Below are 18,753 nucleotides of genomic sequence, written 5' to 3'. Positions count from 1 at the left end.
TGCAAGCCATTCAGCACTCTGTAAAATGCAGAACCAAGTTAAATGGAATGCTGATGGCATGTGTTGAAGCTGCCACAGACTGGCAGCACTTTCTTGCTGTCCTGGGAGAACATGGCACCAGGCTGCAGTTAGCCGTGTTAATTTCTGTCGTGTCTGACTCTTTGTGACCCCACGGACTGCAGCCGTCCAGGCTCCTCCGTCCATGGAATTCTCCAGGCAAGAATACTGCAGTGGGTTGCTATTCCCTTCTCCAGGGGATCTTTCCAACCTACGAACCCAAGTCTCTATATTGCAGGCAGATTATTTACCATCTGAGCCACCAGGGAAGCTGTCCTCCATGGCCATTTAGCTGCATCTCAAAAGTTAAGTATGGATGCCATTTGACCTAGCATCAGCACTTCCAGGGTTTTATCTCATATCAACTGGTACCTTAAAAATCTACATAACTGCACAGATGCACGTACAGGAACCTATGTTGCAGCACTGTTTGCAACAGTGAGAAGTTGGAAACAAACAGCCATTGATGGAGGAGCTCCACAGGTGACGATGGTACATCCACTAAATGAAGATGCTGTGATGGGACAGTTCAGAGTGAGGAAGCTCTGTCAGGTAAGAAAGCGTGTATCGTGGCTAGATGAAAAAAACAAGTGATATAGAACATGTAAAGCATGTCCTGAGTTTTAAAACATTTCCATGTGAACAAACGTGCTCCCATGCCTGCAGCACCCTCGGTGTCTGATGGCTGGATGCAGTGGGGCTACAGGAAGAGCACGTACTTAACTCATTTCTGTACTGTTGGAAATTTTACAACTAGCATGCGTTTTGAAATCAGGGGGAAAAATTAAATAATGAACAAGGATCATAAAGCTTTATTTAATAAATATAATCCAAAACTTCAAAATATTTTTATTCCATATGTAGCCAATTAGGAAAAGAAAAAAAAGTTATAAGGAAATGTTTGAAGGGATTACGTGGAAGGGTGTCAGGAGAAAAGGAAGAGGATGGGAAGATTCAAGCAATAAAGGTTAAGTGGAGACCAGAGGGGGCTCAGGACCTCACAGTTCTCAAAGTGCCGCCTTTACGGCCCATGTCTCACGGGGCCCTGGGGGCTTCCGATCCTCCTTGGCCATGATGCGAGATGCTAGACTGACATTTGTGGAATGAATCAGGACTCCAGAAATTTGGAAATCCTCTCAAAACCAGGAGGTAGTCTACCTTTTCTTATATAACCATCAGGATTGCCTTATTTCCCCCCTAAAATCAAGTATCTGGCTGGACAACTGTACGCTCTATCAGGGAATAACTTTTCTGAAGAGCCGTTAAGCTCCTCAGGGCCATCCAGTTTACACTAGGTCTTAGTGTCCATCTGCTACTGAAATACTGGGTTCTGTTCTGATGCTTCCAAACCACATTTCAAAAGAGAATTGACTTCATAGTTCGTATTTTTCAATTCCCTGGGGAAAGGATGGGAGGGTCAGGTCTGGGCGCGGGGACACCGTGTGGTGAGAAATAAACGAGTCAGTTCAAAGGAAGGCGTCTGAGGTGCAGGGAGGTGAGCTCTGGCCTGCACAGAGCAGGTGAGCCTGGATAAACCTGTGTGGTGCTGGGGCCTCAGGAGAGAGGTCTGGACCGCCAGGAACGGGGCCTGGCCAAAATAACCCTAGAGGCTATATCCCAACACAGGTGTGCGTGTTACAAGGAGTAGGTGGCAGTGTGGAGGCCTGCTGGGGACTCCTGAAAAGGCCTGGTGGACACGGGCGGCACGGGTCGAAGCTCTCTTGGGCTGACTCCGCACAGGCCAATTCTAGGTTCTGAAAAGAGACACTCCTAACATCATCTGCAGAAATAAGACGGGCCTGAAGCCCTGCAGGGCCTCCCTGAGGGGCCAGAGAAGGGGCAACAACACGGAGTCCAGGCACAAGGCTCGTTTGTCCACTCTTTATTAAAGCTAGGTCCTTCCTCCTGCCAACAGCTGCGGGGCAGGGCTGCAGGTCTGTGCTCAAAGGCTGGGCCATGCAGGATGGGCATGGACCGGACCCTGGCCAAGCAGGGCTGGCCCACCTTGCCCTGGGCCCTTCCTGAGGCGCCTTCCCACAGCGGGAGAGAGGCCAGGGACAGAGGGCACCAGCCAACACCGCTGGTGCCTCCCTGGGAACCCCTGTCCTCCTCACCCCCCACCCCACCCACTCCACCCCCATCGGCCAGGCTAATCCTTACCACCACCATCCGGCAGTCCAGGCCCTCCTCCCACCCACCGACTACAGTGACTACGCTGCCTCCTACCGCCCAGCCTCCAGCGGTCTGGCTGCCGGCTCTCGGCCCCGCGGCCGCATCTATACTAACACAGAAGGAACTAGGTCAAGAAGGGAATAAGGTTGCTTCAAAATTTCGGTTTTCTGGCCCCACTCATAGTGGCCAAAAAAACACCAAGGTGGGCTGGGGCAGGTGTCTTGCAGGTGACCTGGTGGCTCCAAACGGCCGGCCTGGAAGGTGGGTGCTGGCCGCGGGCCTTGCATAGTTGGATTCTTGGTCAGTCACTGAGCCACGGGCTCAGGTCGGAACCCCCCAAGGTGGACGGCTTACCGCCCACTCTGTGAAATGGGAATCTAAACAGAAACACTGCTGGCTTCTAGCTTAGAAGGAAAACAGAGGCAGAGTGAAAGGAGCCTGGGGTGAGGGGGCTGGGCAGTCACAGCCCTAATCATGGGATGTTAAGAAACGACCTTGCTACCGACCTATGTCACTTTACGCTGGGTTATTGGATCTAAGTGAGCCACGGGCTCAGAAGAGCAGGGCCCTGTATGTCCCGCCCCCGTGCTGGCAGAGGAGCCGGGGAGCCGAAGGCAGCGCCGTGGGGGAATCTCTGAGTGCGAGCCTCCAGCTGCCCGGGGTAAGGGCACCAAAGGATTCCAAGGGGGAGTTAAGACTAAACCCCACGCCACCAGGCTGGATCTCGGCGCTCCAGTGGGGTGAGCAGAGTGAGGACCCTGCAGAGTAAGGCTTCAAGGTCCCTGGGGACCCTGTGGACACCTGCTACCCGATCCTACCCCACCTTGCATGGGGCCACGGTTTGGTTTCTGGCTTTTTTCTCCTCCTTCCAGATTCTTCGGGCCATACAAGCACTGGAAATAAATATCCGCGGCCACAGAACAAAAGCTTTCCCAGGCGCATCTCTGCTTCCCCCACCCCGGATTAGGGAGGAACGCCGTCCTCTGAAAACCCACGAGGTCTCCCCTCGCCACGCACAGTCCTTAACGTTTCCTGGACATACTCTGAAGGGCCAGGAGATCCCTGAAGTCTCCCGCTGAGGAATGGGAAGAAGTCGTCAGCCAAACCCCTCGACCACCCCACCCTCCCCTGACGCAAGGCCTTCCCCTCCCTCGCCGTTACGTTAAACCCCCGTTACTCACTCACATGCCACCTCTCCCCTGGACCACCCAAATCGAACCCGGGTAAAATAAATAACATCGCCAGCCGTCCCCACCGCGTGGCCTCACCGCATCGATCCAGGGATGTCGCAGTCTCCCATCGGGGTGGCCGCCCCTGCCCCATCGGCTCCGCGCGCGGCTCGCCTCGCCCCCCGCGCCCCCCGCACGGCCATGCGAGCTCGGCGGCCGGTTCTCTAGGGCCGAGCAGGAGGGAAGCCTGAGGCCGGTGCACCGGGGCTGAGGGTAAGGCACCGCACCAGGCTGGGGCCCTCAGCATCCCCCGAGGCCAGAGGAGCAAAGGGCCGGCGGCCTAGCGGCCTGCGCCTCCGTCACAGGCCCTCACAGGATGCTCTCCTCGTAGACGCCCGAAGGCCCCGCGAAGGCGGCCGTCGGCTCGGAGCCAAAGCTCGTTCCGCCCGCGAACTCCAGCAGGGTACTGCCGTGCTCCTCGGGCCCGGTCCCTGCGCCCGCGCTCGGCAGCCCCTTGGCGGGCGCCTCGGCCTTGGGCACGGGCGCCGCGGGCGCCTGGACCGGCGCGCCCGCCGCGCCGCGGTGCGTCTTCATGTGGGTGAGCAGGTGCGAGCTCTGCGAGAAGCGGCGGCCGCAGTTGGCGCAGGCGTAGGGCCGCTCGCCCGTGTGCGTGCGCTGGTGCGTCACGAGCACCGAGCGCTGCGAGAAGCGCTTGCCGCACTCGGGGCACGGGAAGGGCCGCTCGCCCGTGTGGCCGCGCCGGTGCTTGGCCAGGTTGGAGCGCTGCGCGAAGCCGCGGCCGCAGTCGGTGCAGCGGAAGGGCTTCTCGCCCGTGTGCGTGCGCCGGTGCCGCTTGAAGTCCGAGCTGTGGCCGAAGCCCTTGCCGCAGTCGGGGCAGCGGTGCGGCTTCTCCTCGGCGTGCGCCCACTGGTGCCGCGTCAGCGCCGCGCTCTGCCCGAAGCGGCGGCCGCACTCGCCGCACGCGTAGGGCCGCTCGCCCGTGTGCGCGCGCCCGTGCGCCGTCAGGTGCGCGCGCCGGCTGAAGCCCGCGCCGCACACGCCGCAGACGAAGGGCTTCTCCCCCGTGTGGCCGCGCACGTGCGCCGCCAGGTGCGAGCCACGGGCGAAGCGCGCGCCGCACTCCGGGCACGGGAAGGGCCGCTCGCCGGTGTGCGTGCGGCGGTGGCGCGCCAGGTGCGAACCGTACACGAAGCTCTTGCCGCAGTCGGCGCAGCGGTGCGGCCGCTCGCCCGCGTGGTAGCGCTGGTGCTTGGCCAGAGCCGCGCGGCGCCCGAACGTCTTGCCGCAGTCGGAGCAGATCCACGGGCTCTCCTCCTCGGCTAGCGCGGCGGGTGCTGGCTCCGCCAGCAGCCCCCCGACAGCAGGCCCGAACGCGCGCAGGCCGCTGGCGCCTCCAGGCCCGGCCCCGCCGCCAAAAGGGTCGCAGGCCAGCCCGGTGCCCTCCACCAGGGAGAGCCGGCCCCCCAGGGGTCCGGGCAGGGGGCGCCCGTCGGCCGGCAGCCGCTCCCCGAAGTCCGGGAGGCCCAGGATCGGAAAGCCATCCGGGTGGAGCCAAGATTTGGGATGCATGGGAAAGTGGAAGCCGAGCGGGTGCGAAGAAGGGCCTTCGCCCTCCCCCAGGCCGTTGCCCAGCCCCAGAAACCGCCTGTCCGGTTCAGGGTCGTCCTTGCTTCGCGGGGTGGGTGCCTCCACCGCCGCCTCTCTCACCTCGGCTTCTCCCTCAGTCTCTCCGTCCGCCTCATCGATCTCGGGCCCCTCCAGCCCCTCTGGCCCTGCCTCGGCCTCCTCGGGCCCCGCTGCGGGCCCCGTCTCACTGCAGGGCTCCCGCCGAGGGCCCTCGCTGCCCGGCTCCGCACAGCCGCCACCCCGTCGATGGCGCTGGAAGTCGGCGCGGAGGCGGAAGGCCTGGCCGCAGTCGGGGCAGCAGTGGGGCCGGTCGGCCGTGTGCACCGCCTGGTGCCGCGCAAGCGCCGAGCTCTGGCTGAAGCTGCGGCCGCAGTGTGGGCAGGGGTAGGGCCGCTCCCCTGTGTGCGTGCGCTGGTGCGTGACCAGGTAGGAGCGGCGCCCAAAGCCCGCGCCGCAGAAGGCGCAGCGGTAAGGCCGTTCGCCCGTGTGGATGCGACGGTGCGTGACCAGGTGCGACTTGTACACGAAGCGCTTGCCGCAGTCTGGGCACGGGAAGGGCTTCTCGCCGGTGTGCGTGCGCTGGTGGATGGCCAGGTGCGAGCGGTACACGAAGCCCTTGCCGCACTCGTCACAGCCGAAGGGCTTGACTGCCGCGTGGTAGCGCTGGTGCTTTGCCAGCCGGGACCGGTGTGGGAACACCTTGCCGCACACGTCGCAGGTCGTCTCCGGGCGCCCGGCTGGCGCGGCCACCGCGGCTGGGAACGCCCAGGGCGCCAGGAGGCTCGCACCCGGCTCCCGGTCCGGCAGAAAGGGCTTCGACTCAGACCCCGGGGCCAGGACCCCGAGCCCGCCGGGGTCCAGACCCCAGCCCTCCGGAGTCTGCGCAGAATCCGAGTCATCAGGGCCCCAGGTCCCAGGCACATCGCCCACTCCGTAGGCCGCCGACCACAGCCCCGGGGGCTCGTTCTCCTCCTCTGCCACCTCTGCCAGGAAGTCTTCATCGTCGTCCTCCTCATGGTCCTCTATGTCATCGGTCCAGAACCAGGCCCCTGAAGGTGACGAGAAGACCACAGGAGAGGTGAGACGACACCGTGCCAGCAGCCCCTTACCGGCTCCTGCAAGGAGCTGTTTCTGCGGGACACCAGGCTCCCGGAGCACCGGGCGGAATTCAGGGTGCCTCCGTCCCTACCCCAGGTAAGAGGAACTCTGCAGACAGGAGATTTCTCCATCCCTCCTAGGTGTTCCTTCCCTTCTGGAACTTGCCTCACATGGCCTCAACTAGTTAATCCCTTTTCCACACCTCCAGCTCCCTCCAGGGCTTGCCACCTCACTGAAGAACAGGGACACCTACAAAGTGGGTGACGTTGCCTGGGGGCTCCTGTGAGACCACAGGCCAGAAAAATAGATTGAGATGCCTGCTCTGTTTTTCCCAAAGCCCACTCTCTCCTGGAGAACCCCACCTCCTGGCCTGCTTGGCCCAAGGCAGCCAAGACCCCAGCCCCAGCACGGCCAGGTCACGGAGGACTTGACGTTTTGAGCAGCTAAGCTTTGCTCAGCATCTCTCCAGCTCTGGGTCCCTCTCCCCCAGCCTCAGGCACCCACCCCCAGGGCAGAACCAAGAAAGGCTGCCCTGAGCAAGGACCCAAAGGGCCTGGAGGCCTCAGCTCTCTGCACTCACCCTAACTATGCTCTGGTTATTCTGCGGGCAGAGACGAGCCTCCCTGAAGCCTGTTTGTTTTTCTTCTGAGCCGTTGTGCACTTGAGAAATGGTCCCAAACTGACTAAGACTGGGTGAGCTACAAACATCTTCCCGTCATAGAAGGCCGAGGACCCACTTCAGGACCCTGCAATCCCGTCCCTCCTCCACCAGCAGTTTCCTGATCTCACCCTTCAGTGAACAGTGCAGACAGAGAATTGGTTTATAAATGGGGTGATATGCCTGCAGTCATGATACACCCAGGAGAGAACTGGTATTTACAGAGCAGGCGCTATGTCACACAAGGAACCTGGCCTGCAGCACCCCCAGTGCTCAGAGCACCTGTGTGCCACCTTCCTCGGGTGCCCTCTGCCTGTATCTGTCCGCCACGGCCACGCACCATGCAGTCCACCTCAGAATTCCAGCACCTGGAAGGATCACTCCAGGTTGTGGTGGGGACAGGGCTCCCCCTGTTCCCAGATGCAAGCCTGTTTGGGATCTGAGTGAGGACCCATCAGGTCTACTGGTGAGGATGGAGCCGGGGTGGAGGAGGTGTTCTGACAAAGGGCTTGGGGCTTTCTCCACTGCCTCTTCCAGAACCCACGTGGGGAGTGGACAAGTGCACCCTGGGGAAGGGAGCCTGGCACCTCGTCTCCCTGACACTTCCACTCCTGAGGACTCTGACACCAGGTGAAGACTGCCTCAGCCGGGGCCATGTTCCAAGCCTGACAACCTGCCCATACTTCTCCCCGAGACATGTGGAGAAGGCGGACACACCCAACCACGTGTTCAGAGACCAGCCAACGAAGACCTGCAGTATCTCTGTCCCCAGGTGGCATTTCAGAGCTGGACCCCTGAAACAGGGCACACCTCCTGCTAAGACCCTCTGAGAAACATCACCTACATCCCAGTCTCAGCCTGGAGGCAGCAGCAGCATTTCTCACCAGCCAGAGGCCCGCCCCCCAATTCTGAAGGCCAGGAGACATTCCCACAGGGACCCAGAGAACTTGAGGATCCAGGGCAGGAAGGCCAGCCCACAGCACAGTGGAACGTAAGGCCCGCGGCCTGAGCCCACCGTGGGCGAGTGACTGAATCACTGCTTCAAAAGCTGATTTCCTCCGCTGTCAAGTGAGACCAATCGTCCCTCCCCTGCTCTTTCACGGAGCGGCTATGAGAATAAACAGCATACGAGGAGATACTCTGAAGCGCACACGTGTAGGCAGAGTGCCACTTGTGTCTCCCTGTATTTTATTTAAGACATCTACACGCTGCTCCAGGTACATGAGTGGCGTGAGACGTCCGGAGCCCGCACAAGGCAAGCATCAGCCAAGACTAAAGCCCAACACACGCACTGTGCCCGCGCCTCCACTGAACCTCCCGACCTCCCGGAACAGCTCACAGACCCCGAGGGGCACCTCCATAGCACCAACAGTCCGACAGCCTCAGGGCAGGAAACTATGGGTTTCCTTCAAACTCTTTTACAGGACTACAAAATGAGGCCCAGAAAGTTGGAGCAACAGAGCCGGGTCCGGGGTCTCAGGAGAAATCCACCACCCTGAACACTGGCCTCTGGGACGCTGGCCCCAGGTCCCAGGGCTCCCAGCAAGAGATGGCCGAATGGGTGGGGAAGCCACGAGAGCTGACCCTCAGGCACACAAAACCTACCAGAGGGCAGGGCAAGGAGACAGCATTATTTTTAAAGACTTGTAACAGGAGCCTCGAGGTTTGCTACAGACTTCCCAGCCCTTAGGCCTCTGCAGACTGGAACCAAGAGGAGCCAAACCTCAAAGGCAGGGATAAGCCCCTAGCACTGTGCAGTCCCCACGGAGCCCCCCAACAGCACAGACCAGCAGCACCAGGCCCCTCTCTGGGGCTGCAGCAAAGGTGCAGGCTGAAGGCTGCCAGAAAACCTTCGAGACTCTGTGTAACGCTCACCTGTGTAGACGCCAGTGACGATGTCTCCCTCCTCGGGACGGGGGCTGTCCGGGACCCACGGCTCCTCTCCCTGCTCCAGCCGGAAGATCAGATCCGGCTTGGGGACTGGGTATCCTGGCCCAAAGAGAACAGGCGGCAGCTGCAGGGCTGTACTCGCACCCCGACCCGCACAGCCCTGCCTCCACCACTCCTGTCCCATCCCTTCCAGAACCTGCCTCCCCACCTCCCCACTGGAACTCCCACACCCCCAGCTCTCCTGCCAAGCCCCCTCCACAGCGGGCCCCACCCCTCTCTTCTGCCTCCGGACTCCTCGCCACTCAAGGCCTCTAAGGGGAGCACAGAGACCAACACAGGACCAGCCGCTCCCCAGGACGTGGAACCTGGGCCACGGTGTTGCCGGGCCACAGTGAGCCCCCCATGACACACCCTGGCCAGAAGCCAGGCTGGTCCCCAGGGCTTCCCTGGGAGGTGAGGTGGCACCAGCACCCCCTTCTCCAGGATCCTCGGGCTCCACAAACCACCCTCAGACAGCTAAGCCCCAGGCAGCCGTCAGGCTAGCATGCCTCCTGCGGACGGAGGGCTCTGCTCACCCAAGGACACCAGGATCCCATAGTTTTCCCGCATGACTTCCTTGTAGAGCTCCCGCTGGTCTGCGTCCAGCCTTTCCCACTCCTCCAGGGAGAAGTACACAGCCACGTCTTCAAAGGTCACCAGCCCCTGGGAAACAAAGCACCCTGGCCACTGTCCTTCCCTGACCTGGGTGAGAGGCAGGGGCACACCCCCACGAAGACAGGACAGGAGATCACTTCAGTGGGAAGTGGGCTCGCCCTGCAATGTGGGGCTCACGGGGACACAGCCCAGCACCCCATCACTGGCAAGCCTACAAACGCCCAATGGAACTATGGGCTCCCAGGCCTCGCCCAGGCCAGTCTCATTCAGCAATCAGGACCTCAGGCTCAGAGAGGGAGATCGCTCAGCTCAGGTGGGGCGGCATGGGGTCTCACACCGAAGTCCCAGGACCACGACTCCCAGGACCCCTCAGCTGTGCTGCATGGCCACCTCACCCCTCCCGCGTCACTGTCTGCCTAGAGCCAGGGGTCACATCAGCAGTGTGAGAGCTCACGCCGGGGTGGACAGCTGGCACCAGCAGAGTGTGGGCACTGGCGCCCAATCAGGACAGTGGCCTGGGAAGGGTCAGGCCCAGGACAGCAGAACCATAACCCCTGGGCTTCGGACTAGAGACGGCCAACTGCTTCCCGCGGCCCTGATCGGGCTCACAGCTGGGGCTGCCCTGCCAGCAGGGGGTTTCTGCAACAGGAGGTTCGGATCCCGCCCCTCCCCCTGCCCCGGAACCCCTGCTTGGTTAACTGAGCTCCAAACCAGGGGGCAGCTCACCTGAGACCCAGACGTCAGGGAGTCGACCTCGTCCTCGTCCTCCTCCTCTTCGTCCCCCTCCCCATCCCGCTCCAGGTCCTCATCCCCCGGCGTGGCTGGAGCCCAGGAGGCCTGCAGGGCTGAGCGGAGAGACTCTTGAGGGCCGGGCTTTAGCCTCGGACGGACACGTGTCCATCCAGCCAGGATGGGCAGCTCCTGGCCACGCCCCCTTTTCAAGTGCGGGGCGCTGATCCCGCAGCCCCAGCTCCGCACTGTCCAAGAGCTCTTCCCGGCTGCCCCCTAGAGCCCCCCGAAACTTCCTCCCCAGGGGTCAGCTCCTTTCTCTTACCCTTTTCCTGAAGGCCCGGCGACTCGGTGTCCCTGCCACCGCGGGGGCACTCCTGGGCCCCCGACGCTGGACTCTGCTCTTCTGCCAGCGCCGCCTCCACCGTGCCATCCACCTCCACATCCGCGTCCACCACCACCTCCACTAGCCGCTCCTCCAGCACCTCCACCTCCTCCCCCTTTCCTTCCTCCTCGTCTTCCTCTTGGTCAGGACCACACTCCGATCCGTCCAGCCTCTCCAGCTGCGCAGCGGGCGAGTCTGGAGTCGTGCGAGGGGCTGCCATCGCCTCTGCCAGGAGCCTCAACTCGGCCTGAAACACAGACGGTAACGGTGACGCGCTGCCACCGCGCGTCTGCTCCGGGGCCCTTCAGCCCTCCTGGGGAGGCCGGGTTGCTCTGCCCTGAGGGGCAGGGCACTGGGCACCAGGACAGGAGCTCTTTCCATGATCTCAGGGGGCACAACCTAGATTCTGTCCCCAGAAATGCTGCCAAAGAGCCCCTCACTGTGACCCCCGTTACTTGGCCGCGGCTCTTTCCTGGGAGCAGGACAGGCTTGCTGTGAACCACTGTGCTTTCTTGGAGTAAATTGGGGATTAATCCTGCGTTTTTTATCCACAAGGATGTGGAAGCATAAAGTCCAGGCAACGTGCCAGAGGGTGGTCCAGCCTGTGTTTAGCTGAAAAGGTTGCGCACAATCACTTCTCGGCCTTTTGGCTAAGATTAAGTGAAAGGGGTGCACACAGCCTGTGAGGAACAGCCCACCCGATATATGAGTGGAGGAGATGCTCAAACACTCTGAGCTCTGGACACTCAAACCTGGCAGCAGGGAGTATGGGAGCCAAAGTCTGAGCATGCAGGCCACGGCCCTGGGCGGGGAAGGTGAGACCACCCTGCCGGGAACACCTGCTCTGCCGAGCCAGCAGGTCAGGCCCCTTCGGGAGCAGGCATATGGCACAGCCCTCGCCCCTCGTGACGTCCAGGGCACCTAGAAAAAGCTCAGCAGGTCATGGAGATCTGGTTCATTGCTGGATCAGCAAAGGTGAAATAAAACGCCTGGTAACCCTGTTCACGTTTAGGGATCTGAGAACCCTAAGCATCGAGTCATCAAAGCTCCGGTGACTCACAGCACCTGAAGCTCCCGTGGATGTCGCTGACGGCTCAGCCAGGCACTCGGCGGGGGGTGGGGGGGACACAGCCACAATGCCTGGGGCACAGAGCCTAGGGCTGTGGACCCAAGGCGGACGGGATACCAGGAGCCCTGGGACCACTCCTCCCTTCCACCTGCGCATCCTTCACCAACCCCAGTGGAGCACTGGGGACAAGACAGAGGCAGGGGCTTTGAGTGCAAAGCGCAGAGGCTAAGGGCCATCAGCCAGCGTGGCTCATCAGTCTCTCAGACCTGAATGGGGTCACTTCCAAAGTGAGCCAAGCCTACTACAAACACAGCGACCCCAGGATCCTGGGCAGAGAGTGGGAACCCCGGAGGATGAGAGGATACCAGGGCCCACCCCAGCTCAGCCAGCTCTATCAGCACATGGTGTCCGCCACAGAACCCCTAAACCGGGACAGGGCCCGCACAGAAAGGTGCCCCCCAGTCATAAGAACAGTCCAGACCACTCTGGGCACCTCCTAGGAGAAGTGCTCACTGATTAGCTCTTACCACAACTCATCATGTCTCTGTTAATAAGGCAGCGTGAGCTCATTTTTCTCAAGTGCTCTGAGCTGCCACTTTAAAATCCACACTGTAATTGGGAGGGAACTCTGAGCATTCGCACAGCTCCTCCCAGAGATCGGGACCCAAGTCCAGGGGCACACCGGCACCCAGAAGCCACCTCTGTTCTGACTCTCACGCTGACCCCATTCTCGGTCCCGTATCCCTGGACCAAATGTGCCGGTCGTGGGCGCTACACCCAGGAAGGCCACCTCCCCCCCAGTCGCTCACAGAGCCCGTGTCCTCGGGCTCTGCGGCTCTCTGGCCACGTGAAGGGGCCTGAGCTGTAGAAACACGTGCGTGCGTCACCTCGGCCGCCTGCAGAAGGACGGAGCCCTACTCAGCACTTGGCGTGTCAGAAACGCTCGGCAGAGGTTTCCCAATCGCCACCCACCTCAGGCCCAGAGGGAGGCTCTTCTCATCCAGGCCTCAGGCTGCAAATTCAGGCTGAGCCCAGATGCCATGCCAAGCCCAGCAGAGCCCCTCCTGCCTAGCTCTCTCCCACAGCAGGCGCCCCCAGGCTGGGCCTGCACCTGAGGACTCGTGGCTTTGCAATAAAGTGACCCCGTGCTCATTCCACCTCAAGACCTTTGCACATGTCGCTCCCTCTCCCTGGCACTCTCCTTCCCTCTTCACTGGGCCTTTGGAGGCAGCCCCCCTGGGCTCCTGTGACATGCACAGTTCCCAGGACTCTGCGCTCTCAGCACCTACATTTTAATACACTTATTGAATTGTCTGCTATTGCTTGTCTCCCCAAGCACAGTAGTCAACTCTAGGCAGGCAGAAGCTCCCTCTGCTCCTCTCTCAAATCTCTTCTGTGCCAGACACAGAGTGAGCACTCAGATATTTACCAAAGGAGTGATTCTGAAGTCTGCAGTCAATGCAATCAACATAAGCTTTTTAAGACTCAGTATTCTGGCCCCACTATCACGTTCCGGAACAGACTAACTGCTGTTGAGGGTCCTTCACCCTAGAACCCACTGGTGGTGCATCTAAGGAGGTCAGGCCCCAAGGGCTCTTCTCCTAAGAGGTGCACCTGCTGGTGACCAGGGAAGGAAAGACCCGGCTGCCATGGAGATGGGCAGTCACCCTGCCGACAGCCCAGCCAGACATCCCTCCATCCTGACCCAGCATCTGGGACAGAATGGTTGTGAAAAAGTAACTAAGTAACTTGGATGCCAGGTTCCTTCTGCCTCCCCAGGCCAGGTATGTGCTGCACACTCTCCTCTCTTCTCTTTCCAGCCTGGCAGACCACCAGACACTCACCTCCTGGCATCCCACTCAGGTAAGCCAGGTAAGCAACCTGATCAACATAACCCCGCAGGTCATCCCAGGCCATTATTGCCTGGGAGGTGGGGCGGGGCTGCACCCTAGGGTACCATGCTGCAGAATTTAGAACAGGGTTTGGGGGGCTGGTGACAAGATGCCTGCCCCACGGACAGCAAGTGGCAAACTTGGGAAACTTTCAGCAACTCTCCACTGAAATCCCATATCCAGGGAACCTACAGGGAGCAGCAGGAGGAATGGGTGGGCGCAGGGGCAGCTGGGCCCCTTCCTACCCTCTGGTGGCCTCACTGGCCACACCCGTTATTCAAGGCCTTCCAGGCTTCCATCTTCTTCCTTGACTACCAGGATCCTCATTGCTTGTCCACGATTTGGGCCCCTCTACTCTCCTGGTGTGCCCCTGGTGTAGGTGTATCCACGGGCCGTGCCTGCTGCCCAAAGGCAGCCCCTCACCTGGCAGCCAGCGCCCCAGACCTGCCAACACTTGTTGAACCAAACCCAGCACTAACGTCTCCCCACCCAGGCACAGCAGGGCCTGACCCTGCATACCTCCCCTCTCCTCTGCCCACTGGGTCCTCCTCCAAAGGCCAGCCCCTCTCCCATCTCTGCGACCACACGAGGCAGCCCAGACCCCATCAGACCCCAGGAAGGACCCTATCCGATCCCAGGCGTGAGCTCCGAAACCTGCCTCCTGGCGGTACAAGACTCGGCCAAGCTGCCCACCGGAGCCTCCATTTGCAGAGGGAAGACCCAGACAAGGCCCCCAAGGTCACTAAGCAGGCTTGCCAGGGGCGCCAGCCCAGCCATCTCTACCCCTTCAGGGGGCTGATCAGGCCCCCGCCTCCCGCGGAAGTAGGGGCCAGGCCGTGACAGCCCCTCCTGGATGGGTGTGTCCCGGGGGCGGCCGCGGCCCAACCCCCGCCCCTCCGGCCTAGACCGGGGAGGGCACCTCCCAGGAGTCGCGCGCGTGTGTCCTCCGCTGCCCGCCTACTCCGCGCTGCCAACCCGGACCGACCCCGGGGGTCGGAGCCCGCCCGCATCGCGCAGGCCGGGGAGGGGGTCCACCGGCTGCACTGAGCGTGGGCGCGGCCGCCCAAGGCCAGGCCAGCGCGCCGCTTCGGGCCCCCCAACCCCAGGTCCAGGCCGGGTCCACCCCGCCGCGCGCCGCGATCTCACCGCGGCCTCGCGCGCCGGCGTCGAGGGGCGGCGAGACCGCGACCCCACGCCCGCGCCCGACCCGCCCGCACCTGCCGCCCGCGCGCGCCGCCCGCCGGCCCAGCCGCGCACTCACCGCGCCGCCCGCTCACCGCGCGCGCCAGCCGCCGAGCCGCCGCCGGACACCGGGGCCGGGCCGGGGCCTGCGCGCCCCGCGCTACACAAAGTGACGGCCCCGGAGCTGCGCGGCGGCGGCGGCGCGTGGGCACCGGAAGTGCCGCCGCCGGGCTCCGCCTCGCCAGTGCCCACGGGGGGGCACTTCCGGTCACGCGGGGTCCAGCGCGGCCTCAAAGGGTCGTGCGTGGGGGGAGAGGACGCGCCCCTCGCGCGAGGGCGCCCTCGGCCCTGGGTCCGCGCGCTCGTGTGCACCAGGACCCCCGCCCTGGGGACCGCGGCGACCCTCCCCCGCGCTTTCCCAGGACCCAACCCCACCTCCGGGGACCCCCCGCCCCGCCCTGGCCCTGGAGACGTCCGCGGGGTCCCGGGCCGGACCGCCGCTCCCCAGAACCCGCGCAGCCTCCTCATTGAACCGCGATTCCAGGATCTCCGCTGAGCGCCAGAGCCTGCTGGCTCCATCCCAGGCCCCGCGATGGTGGAGGGAGGCGGTGACCCCTATGAGTGGCCTCGGGGAGGCGTCGTGCAGGCCCGCGTGCCCTCAGATCCGGACGGGGCAGGGCCGATCCCTGCCGGGCAGGGGCCAGCAGGACAAGAGCAGGTGGGCCGGAGGCCCACAGCTCGCGCGGGGCCAACGCTGGATGGAAGGTGGGGGTGGGGGGTGTTCCCAGAATGGAGGAGGACGCGGACCGAGAGGGCCAGCCATTGGGCAGGGGTCGCTGGATGAATGCAGTAAGCCCTCAGATCTGGAAACTTTCCAAGTGACCAGGAAGAGGGCCCGCTTCTAGGAAGGGACGTGTGTTCCCCCAGCAGAGGGAGGCGGGAGGGGGAGACGGCCGCCCAGGAGGTGTGAGAAGGTGAAGTGGGAGACTCAGGGGATGCCCACAGCCCTCCCCAAAACTTACCTGTATCTGCCCCCCACCCCGCCCCAGGGCCGCAGCTGCCGTCTTATGGTGACATCTTGCACCCACGGAGGTTGGGCCCTGGGCCTTGCCCAGCTATCATCACACTGGTACCATTTTTATTCTATTTTCACTAATGCCCCATACCCCCACCCCTTAAGACAGGACATCAACATCACAGTCTGACTGGGCTCTCAGAGGGTTCATACCTGCTTGAAGTGACAGCTTCTCCCCTCCAGACCCTTGGTGGTCTGGCTGTGGGTCTGCTCAGACCACGGAGGACTCAGACCTGCCTGCATAGGGATTTCCATCACAAGGGGGCGGAAAATGTAACTGTGTGTGGTGATGAGGGTTAACTAAATTATTGTGGCAGTCATTTCACAGTACACATCAAATCATTACATTGAACACCTAAAACGAATACAATGTTATATGTCAGTTATATCTCAATAAAGCAGATATGTATATATAGATAGTTTCCCTGGCAGTCCAGTGATTAGGACTTTGCCTTCCAGTGGAGAAGGTGAGAGTTTTGATCCCTGGTCAGGAAAGTAAGATCCCATACACCTCGATCCCAAAAAGCCAGAACATAAAACGGAAGCAATACTGTAACACATTCAATAAAGACTTTAAACATGGTCCACATCAAAAGAAAAAGTCTCTAAAAACTGAAGGTCTCATTAAAAGATGGCAGAAAAAATCAGAAGTTCTGCCAGTGTCACGCCTGTGGTTTGCAGGGTCCTACTCCGGGCCCTGAGAAGTGACCAGGCCCTGTGGGTGAGACTGGGCTTTCAGGTGCTCCATGCCCACCATCCCCCCCACCTTTCTGCAGGCGCACTTGTCCATGGCACTCCCCGTCCGGTCCTGTGGGCCTCTGTGCTTTGGACTCCGGGACCCTCTCCCCACCCCCTCTTCACCCCAGCTGGTCCCATTGAGAAGCTCTGAAGAGGAGATAACTCAGGAGAGCGGCAGAGCCAGGAAAAGGGGAGTGATAGGAATGGAGGCACGGGAGACCAGCACCTGGACCTGAAGGGGCGGGCGGGGAAGGAGGCTGTGGGGCCTGCAGGGAGCTGGAGGCGGGAGGCGGCGTCACCGGGTGGGAGCTGGGGTTGTGGAGGAGGGGTGCGACTGCCCCCCACCCCGCCCCGGCATGTCCTCCCCTTCCCAGCCTACCAGTGCTGCCCACTGGTCAAGCCCACTCCTAATGGGGGGCAGGGGATATAGTCAGAGTCAGGCCCCAGAACCAGATAGGAAACAAATGGGGGAGGAGGTGGTGGTGATTTAGTTTCTAAGTCATGTCTGACACTTGTGACCCCATGGACTATAGGCCGCCAGGGTCCTCTGTCCATGGGGTTTTCCAGGCAAGCATTCTGGAGTGGGTTGCCATTTCCTCCACCAGGGGATCTTCCCAACCCAGGGATCCAACCTGGGTCTACTGCATTGCAGGCAGATTTTTAACTGACCGGGATTCTTAACGGACTGGGAAGCCCAAATTGGGGAGGGGGCAAGTGAAACAGAGAACTGGCTTCAGACCCTGTCTTCGAACACTTCACCTCGTCGGGCAGGGACCCCTTGGCATCGCGGCGTCTGCTCACATGTGCTCTTGGCCTGTTCCCACCTGACCCCTCCCCTAAGAGCCGATTTCTTCCCCTGATCTCTGCAGATGTTCCCAGCTGTGGAGTCCAGCAACTCTGCCCACTGGGCGGCGCCCCCACCCCACCCCGCCCAGTCCCTACCCGAGCCTCCTCCCTCAGCTGACCACCAGCCTCTTGAGGCCAAGCAGAGGCTGCTGCCCTAGGCCCTGCGGTTTCCTCCCCTCCCGGAGGGTCTCCTCCCCACACACCCACCCCTGGAGCCTCTCCTTCCTCCTGCCCTGTGACAGGCAGAGTCCCCAAAGCTCGCCCTGCGCAGGACAGAGTGAGGGTCCACACGGAGGTCCTGGAGCCCACTGTATTCAACGTGTCACAGGTCGCAATGTGGCTTCCGGTCCTCCTCTGCCTCACGCCTGTGAAGACTGCAGGAGCCGCATGTGCTCAGGGCGTCCACCCACTCTTCTGTAAGAAGAAAACCTGAGCCACTGGCCAGGCTCCTTAGTGTCTGTGTTTGTTTTGGAATCAAATACAATTCCCCACTCTTGTGATCACACCAGACTCCGTTCTTAAGCTCCACTGGACCTGGATTGGATGTATGGGCCTCGCCAACAGCCTCAGACTGGCTGAGCCTCTGCAGGTGACCCCATCCCTGCCCCACAGGCCTGGCGTCACCTTTGTGCCTACTCAGGACTGTCCCAAATGGACCACGCTTGGGCCTCGCATGATCTGAAGTCACTTGGCCTTGACTCTGCCAAGGACCTAAGTCCCGAGCTGCCAGGGGTCACAGCTGGCTGCCCGAGGTGCCTGTGGGCACAGACCCTGGAGCAGGACCCCTGCCAGGCAGGCCTGTCTTCACAGGGTGCTGGGGAGCCAGAGACCCAGCTTCCAGCCTTGACGCTCCTCCTCCCCTCCCCGTTTTCTGCATCATGCAGTGATATTCCTTGAAATGTCACGTGGCCCTGTGCTTGGGCTCCATGGACTCACCAGTCCTGGCCACTGGCCTCTCTGGCCACCTCTTCCTGTGGGTTCTCAACAGCGCCCTTCGCGCCCTCTGAGGCCAGCCGCCCGACCCCTGCTTTTCCCTCTTTCTCAACGGGAGTTTTTGATCTGGGTGTATGTCCACGCATTTACACTCGGCCCGTATGCATCGTGCATGGATGAACGTGGGACCCTGTGCTCACTCCAGTTGGTGGGGAGTGGGGGAGATGGGGGCCCCGTGGCTCACCAAGCCCTAAGGATCTTGTCGAAGCATGTGAGAACCTTCTGGGGGCAGAAGGGCTGCAGGATGAGGTGTGAAAACTGATGGGGGAGGGAGGCTCACAGGGCTGAGACCAGCAACGGAAAAATCCAGGCCTGCGGGAGTCACTGTGTTCCCAGGAGAACCTGGTGACCAAACTGCCAAGTCTAGACTCAGCTAAGGCGCCAGCCCCAGCCACAGGCAGGCTCGGCTTTGGGACCATCTGAATTTGCATTGAAAGCGTTCGTTGCTCAGTTGTGTCCAACTCTTTTTGATCCCATGGACTGTAGCCCGCCAGGCTCC

General features: G+C 61.5%; 1 protein-coding gene across 1 annotated transcript; it reads right to left on the bottom strand.

The window, feature by feature from the left end:
* Positions 1 to 1,924: 1,924 nt before the first annotated feature.
* Positions 1,925 to 14,837, bottom strand: ZNF316 (zinc finger protein 316). The gene is made up of 6 exons (XM_027961438.3): positions 14,682 to 14,837; positions 10,400 to 10,706; positions 10,072 to 10,190; positions 9,267 to 9,393; positions 8,677 to 8,790; positions 1,925 to 6,094 (listed from the first exon to the last, which is right to left on the bottom strand). Exons 2-6 carry the CDS (start codon positions 10,677 to 10,679, stop codon positions 3,768 to 3,770), a joined length of 2,967 nt encoding a protein of 988 aa, XP_027817239.1. The 5' UTR covers positions 10,680 to 10,706; positions 14,682 to 14,837; the 3' UTR covers positions 1,925 to 3,767.
* Between the last annotated feature and the right edge of the window lie 3,916 nt (positions 14,838 to 18,753).

The sequence above is a fragment of the Ovis aries genome, chromosome 24 (genome assembly GCF_016772045.2).
Source record: "Ovis aries strain OAR_USU_Benz2616 breed Rambouillet chromosome 24, ARS-UI_Ramb_v3.0, whole genome shotgun sequence".
Classification (NCBI taxonomy): Eukaryota; Metazoa; Chordata; class Mammalia; order Artiodactyla; family Bovidae; genus Ovis; species Ovis aries.
This window is presented reverse-complemented; position numbering and strand designations above follow the sequence as displayed.

Bases quoted from the DNA above. Each gene is read 5' to 3' on its own strand.
- ZNF316 (XM_027961438.3), bottom strand. From the start codon at position 10,679: ATGGCAGCCCCTCGCACGACTCCAGACTCGCCCGCTGCGCAGCTGGAG. The intron at 10,191-10,399 runs GTAAGAGAAAGG...CTCTCCGCTCAG, and splicing joins GCCGGGCCTTCAGGAAAAGG to CCCTGCAGGCCTCCTGGGCT. The intron at 9,394-10,071 runs GTGAGCTGCCCC...TTTGTTTCCCAG, and splicing joins CCCTGACGTCTGGGTCTCAG to GGGCTGGTGACCTTTGAAGA.